The sequence below is a fragment of the Salmo salar genome, chromosome 17, assembly GCF_965601325.2.
Source record: "Salmo salar chromosome 17, fSalSal1, whole genome shotgun sequence".
Lineage (NCBI taxonomy): Eukaryota > Metazoa > Chordata > Actinopteri > Salmoniformes > Salmonidae > Salmo > Salmo salar.
This window is the reverse complement of record NC_138307.1, coordinates 14841822-14850000: the sequence shown is the minus strand read 5'-3', so window position 1 is coordinate 14850000 and position 8179 is coordinate 14841822. Positions and strand designations below refer to the sequence as shown.

The window sequence follows — 8179 nt, the reverse complement described above, 5'->3', positions numbered from 1 at the left end:
ATATACACACACACACATATATACACACACACACACACACACATATATATACACACACACACACACACACACATATACACACACACACACACACACACACATATATACACACACACACACACATATATACACACACACACATATACACACACACACACATATATATACACACACACACACACACACACATGTATACACACACACACACACACACACACACACACACACACACACACACACACACACACACACACACACACACACACACACACACACACACTACAGCTATGCCTTGTGTGGTTTGGGTGTGTGTAACTGTTCTTTTGGTCCTCATCTGATCACTAAGACAGTCCACATTTCATTGTGTGTGTGTGTTCTCTCCTGTCAGGACTATCCTTGGAGCTCATATGGACACGACCATAGATGTGTCTGACCCTGTCTCTGACCGCTTCTATAAGGATGTCTGGATGACCACCGCTGGACGCAACGCAACCATCTATGAGAAGGTGTGTGTGTGTGTGGGTGTGTGTGTGGGTGTGTGTGTGCGCGCACTTGCTTTATGAAAGAGATTTTTAACTAACTTTACTCTCTCTTTCTCTCTCGTTCTCCCTCCCTCCTCTCTCTCCAGGTGTTCCGGTGCCTGCCGTCCTCCCTGGTTCGTAACATGTCTGAGTTAGAGAGTTACCAGACGAACCCAGGCCTGGCCCAGTCTGACACGGGTAAAGCCCAGGAGGAGCTAAGGAGGATCAGAGGGTTCCTGGTTCAATTCCCTCTGGACTTCCTCTCAGAACAGAACCTAATGCCTTCTGTTGGGACCAAGGAGGGCATGGTGCCTACTGAGATCTGGACCTAGGACAAGACACACACACACACACACAGGACAAGACACACACACACACACACACAGACCACTGTATTGAACTGTGGATCTTTAGAATGAAGTTGAACTCTGGACCTCCAGCTGATAGCTGACAACTTAAACCACAAACATGGAGGACCATGATGCTGCTTGGCCCGTCACATCCACAACTCAGCCAATGAGACTGCTTGCCACACGGACTAATGAGGAAGTGCAGGGTTCTCATATCCATTCAGGAGGACGCAACGCTACAGGATATTCAGATAGAAATATATGAATATGGAGCTAACCAGGTCCCTATCCTACATGATGAGAGGTGATGATCTGTTCTACACAATATATTTCTATCTCCAAATGTATAGGTTTAGAATGTTTCACCTGACTGAATACACCTGAAAATGGGTGAAGAAAATGAGCACCTAATTCCAAAGTAGAAACTCCTTCATTTCTAAATGTTTTCTCCTGTTATATGCCTTCTGGACGCGACCCTGGACACTCTCCTATGCCTGTCACCTACTCCGTTTGTTATGCACGTTCGTACGGTCGTAGCACTGCGTAAGCTGACATACTGTCTTTAGCTGTAGTGCCTAAAGGTCTGTTCTTTCTTTCTAGAATGGAGGTTGTCTTTGAGAAGAAGACATGTAAATGTTTACAATCTAAATATGGAATTGTTCCGTAAAATCGTAATTGTAAAACGAGACTTTTAAAGCTCATCCTAAATGTTATGTTAAATGAACCACAAAATGTCCCGATAAAAAGTCACAGAATTTCAGCATGAATCACAACTACCTACGGCCTTCTGTCTTCTGCCTTTAGGTACACCTACTGTTCTATCACGCCCTGTAAGTACTTGTATCGCCTATTGTATAAATAATGTATCATATTGCCTATTATTTAATTAAATCATCAATCCCATCATTTCTAAATACATGTTCAATATACTTTAAAATCAACTTTACTGTAGAGACAGGAGTGCTGTTCTGGTTCTCAACTGCCAGTGTCATGTCAGCATAGATCTGTTCTGCTGTAACGATGACTGGGATGAGCACATAACCCATGGGATGCGCTTACCAATGTCAGTCCACACCACCCAACAGAGGGCGCCACACACCCATCTATCTCTGTGTCTCTGTCTGCACTTTACTTAAAACGTATGACTGATTGATTGAGTGATTGATTGAGTGATTGATTGAGTGATTGATTGAGTGATTGATTGGCTGATTAACGTGAGGGGAGGAGCAGGCTCCATTGTAAAATACATTATGTACCATGTAGCTGTAGACACCAGCTCTGCTCAGGCACCCTGTGGGAGCTATGGGGTTCATTTAAAATCCTTCCCTACTTCATTATCATGCTGCTGTTTCTCTCTCTCTCTCTCTCTCTTGAGAAATGCCTGAATCATTTGTTTCGGTTGGAGAAAAACGGTAAGTTGTGTGAGCACACTTTTGATTTTGAATTGGTTACCTTTATTTTCCCACCTTGTTTTGTTTCTTCATATTACAACTTGACATTCTGCTGTGGTGGAATGTCTGTGCTGTATGGAGTAAACCCCGTCACTAAGGAAATATAGAACTTCCTCAAACACACAGAACACTGCTGTTTGAGATAAAATGGGTGAAACAAGACGACGAGCTTTCAAAATAGTTATTCAGATAACTTGGCGACTTCTATGGGTAAGATCTTACAGCGCTAAGCAAATCCGATACACCGCTGACCATAATGTGCTTCTGCTTTGTACATCCTGTCAAACTATTTAAGCTAACATACGTCAAGAAATGTCAAATCATTATACCTATTGCAATATTTATTTAACCTCAGCCTATTGCATATTTCTACGCACTTTTGATATGCATTGTTCATTTTGTCCACTGAAAAACTAGAATGTATATCATTAAAAGACAGAATGTGCTTTGCATTATCTAGCCAACCGTTTAGAATGTCATGTGAAGTGTTTCCACCACTCTTTGTCTCTCGCTTCTGTTCATTCTTGCTACATGTTTACAGATTAATTGCCTAGATGCTGTTTAACCCACATGACTAACTGAAAAGGTGTGTGTGTGTGTGTGTGTGTGTGTGTGTGTGTGTGTGTGTGTGTGTGTGTGTGTGTGTGTGTGTGTGTGTGTGTGTGTGTGTGTGTGTGTGTGTGTGTGTGTGTGACTAGATTCCGTGAAAACTGAGGAAGCCTCAGACCTAGTGGGATTTTACAAGAGCACACACATACATATTTTATGAAAGATATACAGTCGTGGCCAAAGTTTTGAGAATGACACAAATATTAATTTTCACAAAGTCTGCTGCCTCAGTTTGTATGATGGCAATTTGCATATACTTCAGAATGTTATGAAGAGTGATTAGATGAATTGCAATTAATTGCAAAGTCCCTCTTTGCCATGCAAATGAACTGAATCCCCAAAAAACATTTCCACTGCATTTCAGCCTTGTCACAAAAGGACCACTTGACATCATGTCAGTGATTCTCTCATTAACACAGGTGAGTGTTGACAAGGACAAGGCTGGAGATTGAGTTCGAATAACAGACTGGAAGCTTCAAAAGGAGGGTGGTGCTTGGAATAATTGTTCTCTGTCAAACATGGTTACCTGTAAGGAAACGCGTCCCGTCATCATTGCTTTGCACAAAAAGGGCTTCACAGGCAAGGATATTGCTGCCAGTAAGATTGCACCTACATCAACCATTTATCGCATCATCAAGAACTTCAAGGAGAGCGGTTCAATTGTTGTGAAGAAGGCTTCAGGGCATCAGAGGTCTTGAAAAAGAAGGGTCAACACTGCAAATATTGACGCTTTGCATCAACTTCATGTAATTGTAAATAAAAGCCTTTGACACTTATGAAATGCTTGTAATTGTACTTAAATATTCCATAGTAACATTTGACAAAAATATCTAAAGACACTGAAACAGCAAACTTTGTGAAAATTAATATTTGTGTCATTCTCAAAACTTTTGGCCACGACTGTACATGAATGTTTCTTCAAATACATTTTTTTTTTCTGAATTAGGTATTTCTGCACTGCACCATCACAATAATTGTTTGCTACTGAATGATATGATAAACAATGTCTCTTCTCTTTCTCGTTCCCTCCCCATCTCTATCGCTCCCTCCCTCCATCTCTAGCTGGTAGGTCTGAGTGGTATGTACCTGTTGTTGAACTACAGACACAATGGCCTCTTCTTCGCCCACACATACATCATCCTCCCAGCATGCCTAGCTCTGGCCAGCACTACCCTACTATTGGCCAGCGGAGGACTGGGCGTCCCTCAGAAAGTGTGTGTTTCTGAGTGTCCCTCAGAAAGTCAGCCTTGCTACAGGGCGTGGTGAGAGTTTTTGTGTGTGTGAATAGAATAAAATGTATTTTTGTTTTTCATAGCCCTGATGCTATGCTTCTTCTACAGTTTGGGATACAGCATATCACCTTATCTGTTGTCATGGTGTTTGGCCATTACAGTTTGTCTATCTGCTTGTCATGGTTTTCTGCCTGGAGGCCAGAGCAGCAGCAGTGGCCTATGTCAACGCAGGAAAGGATCTATATGGCTTTACAAAACGACCAAAAGAGCATACATCCCCATATTTCACATTCTACACTGAGTGTACAAAACAATAAGGACACCTCTTTCCATGACATAGCTTTCACCTGGTCAGTCTATGATCCCTTATTGATGTCACTTGTTAAATCCATTTCAGTCAGTGTAGGTGAAGGGGAGGAGACAGGTTAAAGAAGGATTTTTAAGCCTTGAGACAATTGAGACGTGGATTGTGTATGTGTGCCTTTCAGAGGGTGAATGGGCAAGACAAAAGATCTAAGTGCCTTTGAACGGGGTGTGGTAGTAGGTGCCAGGCACACCGGTTTGTGTCAAGAACTGTAACGCTGCTGTTTTTCACACAAGTTTCCTGTGTGTATCAAGAATGGTCCAACACCCAAAGGACATCCAGCCAACTTGTGGGAATCATTGGAGTCAACATGGGCCAGCATCCCTGTGGAATACTTACGACACCTTGTAGAGACCATGCCCCGATGAATTGAGGCTGTTCTGAGGGCAAAACTGCGGGGTGCAACTCAAAATTAGGAAGGTGTCCTTAATGTTTTGTACACTCACTGTATGTTATACTTATGATAAATAACATGATGTGACTGACCTGCTTTCAGGTGGACTCAGAGCTGGCTCCCTTCCGTAGTGTCTTTCAAAGATACACAGGAAGCAGTCAGGACCTAGACTCCGATGCTGTGGACGCCACACAGAAAGAGGTGTGTGTATGTGGGGATCTGAACTAATCTAATGACTATCCGTGATGTGAATCCTCTCCAGTTGCAGTGCTGTGGAATCTATGACTATCCGTGACTGGTTGGCCACGCCCTGGTGGGTGGGGCAGTGTACCTCACAGCTGCTGTAATTCCACCACCACACCTGTAACGGTACCCTAGAGCTGCCCGGGCTACTATATCCAAAGGTGTGTGTATATATATATATATATACACATACACACACACCAGCCCTGGCCCTCTGTGGTGATCCAAATGTATGTACGTACATACACACTTGGGCAGCATTTCATTCCAGAGAGATGTCACTCTCCTTACCCAGGTGTGTGTGTGTGTGTGTGTGTGTGTGTGTGTGTGTGTGTGTGTGTGTGTGTGTGTGTGTGTGTGTGTGTGTGTGTGTGTGTGTGTGTGTGTGTGTGTGTGTGTGTGTGTGTGTGTGTGTGTGTGTGTGTGTGTGTGTGTGTGTGTGTGTGTGTGTGTGTGTGTGTGTGTGTGTGTGTGTGTGTGTGTGTGTGTGTGTGTGTGTCCTCTCCCTCAGGGCTGCCAGGTGAAGCTGGAGGAGGCCTTGCTTTTTGTTCTGCATCTCATCATCTGGTCATCTCTGGCAGTGGCACTAGTGGAGGTGGGAACCACTAGGGGGCACTGTGGGGTATAGTGGAACAACATAAGGGTCACGTAGCAAAATGTTTTACAACAGAAAATAAAAATTGGTGTTTCTTATTGGACAAGATCAGGTACAGTAGTGCCTGGTGTAACCATACTAGTCTCTCTCTCTCTCTCTCTCTCTCTCTCTCTCTCTCTCAGACTGTAGGGTTTGTGAGTGTGGCTCAGCTGATGAGGGACCAGCCTCTGTTGAAGTATGGAATACTGGACAGGGAGTGGGCCTGAACCAGAGTGGCAGAAAGTATTCTGGACTGAGAATCTACTTTAGAAATACTATGTCCTGGAACTTGGTAAAGTTCATGATGCTGTGGACCTTAAAGGCCCAGTACTGTCACAAATGTGATTTACCTGTGTTTTATATAATATTTCCAAAGGTACACACACACACACCAGCCCTGGCCTTCACACTGAGGTTGGAAGAATACTATGAAATTGTGAAAATGCTGATAAGGCCTTTTTAGTGTAAGAGCTGTTTGAAAAGACTGCTCTCTAGTGGTGTGTGTGTGTGTGGTTATAGTTGTCTGGGCATGTCCAGAGCACCTAGGGTACCATTACAGGTAATTGATGTAATCATCCCTGATCTTGTTGGTGAAACTGCTTTTAAAAGAGTGATTATCTTTCTTTGTTTCACTAAACTAATGTATACACATCTGTGAAGGGAGGAAGGAAGATGTACTCTAAAAGTGTTGGAAAGTGTCATACACTTCCTTCGTTTCATAAGGATCAACTGGAATACGTAATGGCCTCTGTTTTGGTTTGTTTGTTTTTGTTCACTGATGTAGATACATGCTGGTTAAAGAAAGCACTCCATCAAAATAAATTGTCACATGTCCTGCAGATGATATATTAATGACATTTTTAAACTACCCTGCCTGGCTTTTGAGTAATTGACTGGTTGATACTGTGCTGTGTGACTATTGTTTGATTTTAACTTACTGGTTTATAGCTGGGGGATTCTGCAACTTCGGGCCCTTTGACCCTGCAAGCTTTCAGAAATTAAAAGTTATTGAAACACCATTTTTACCAGTATTGTAATTCTTTGATTTATTTAGAAATAATATCCGATAATGGCTGCGATCATCCTATTCAGGAATGTACACTTCCATTCAAAAGTTGGGGGTCACTTAGAAATGTCCTTGATTTTGAAAGAAAAGCAAATCATTTTTTTGTCCATTAAAATTGATCAGAAATACAATGTAGACATTGTTAATGTTGTAAATGACTATTGTAGCTGGACACGGCTGATTTTTATTTTGATGGAATATCTACGTAGGCGTACAGAGGCCCATTATCAGCAACCATCACTCCTGTGTTCCAATGGCATGTTGTGTTAGCTAATCCAAGTTTATCATTTTAAAAGGCTAATTGATCATTACAAAACACATTTGCAATTATGTTATCATGGCTGAAAACTGTTGTTCTGATTAAAGAAGCAATAAAACTGGCCTTCTTTTGACTAGTTGAGTATCTGGAGCATCAGCATTTGTGGGTTCGATTACAGGCTCATAATGGCTGGAAACAAAGACCTTTCTTCTGAAACTCGTCAGTCTATTCTTGCTCTGAGAAATGAAGGCTATTCCATGTGAGAAATTGCCAAGAAACTGAAGATCTCATACAACGCTGTGTACTACTCCCTTCACAGAACAGCGCAAACTGGCTCTAACCAGAATAGAAAGAGTGTGAGGCCCGGTGCAAAACTGAGCAAGAGGACAAGTACATTAGGGTCTAGTTTGAGAAACAGACGCCTTACAAGTCCTTAACTGGCAGCTTCATTAAATAGTACCCGCAAAACACCAGTCTTGACGTCAACAGTGAAGAGGCGTCTCCGGGATGCTGGCCTTATTATTATTATTATTAATAATACACAACACAATATTTTAGTTGTCAGTGTTTATAAAAAATTCTACAAGAAATTATAGCCTGTTTGGAAATGACTGACAAAAATATTCTCTACACAAGCAATATTTACATCACATCTGGAACAACTGTCTGCTGCAGCCAGGCGGTGACCCGATCCTGTAGGTTCATGCTCTACAACATTCGCAGAGTACGACCCTGCCTCACACAGGAAGCGGCGCAGGTCCTAATCCAGGCACTTGTCATCTCCCGTCTGGATTACTGCAACTCGCTGTTGGATGGGCTCCCTGCCTGTGCCATTAAACCCCTACAACTCATCCAGAACGCCGCAGCCCGTCTGGTGTTCAACCTTCCCAAGTTCTCTCACGTCACCCCGCTCCTCCGCTCTCTCCACTGGCTTCCAGTTGAAGCTCGCATCCGCTACAAGACCATGGTGATTGCCTACGGAGCTGTGAAGGGAACGGCACCTCCATACCTTCAGGCTCTGATCAGGCCCTACACCCAAACAAGGGCACTGCGTTC

The 8179-nt window shown here is 42.9% G+C and overlaps 1 protein-coding gene and 1 long non-coding RNA gene across 5 annotated transcripts in view; both read left to right on the top strand.

Annotated features, from left to right (window-relative positions):
- The window catches only part of LOC106575434 (phospholipase D1), a 39573-nt gene extending 37796 nt beyond the window's left edge, over positions 1-1777 (top strand). For all 4 annotated transcript variants that reach the window (XM_082963487.1, XM_045698962.2, XM_045698961.2 and 1 more), the window contains 2 exons: positions 389-506; positions 629-1777. In XM_082963487.1, coding sequence (XP_082819613.1) covers positions 389-506; positions 629-853 — 343 coding nt within the window. In that variant the 3' untranslated portion in view covers positions 854-1777. The remainder of the gene's footprint in view (positions 1-388; positions 507-628) is intronic.
- Positions 1778-5569: 3792 nt separating this feature from the next.
- On the top strand, positions 5570-7245 carry LOC123728164 (uncharacterized). The gene is made up of 2 exons (XR_006759994.2): positions 5570-5759; positions 5942-7245. It is a non-coding gene; the product is annotated as an uncharacterized LOC123728164 (long non-coding RNA).
- The last annotated feature ends 934 nt before the right edge of the window (positions 7246-8179 follow it).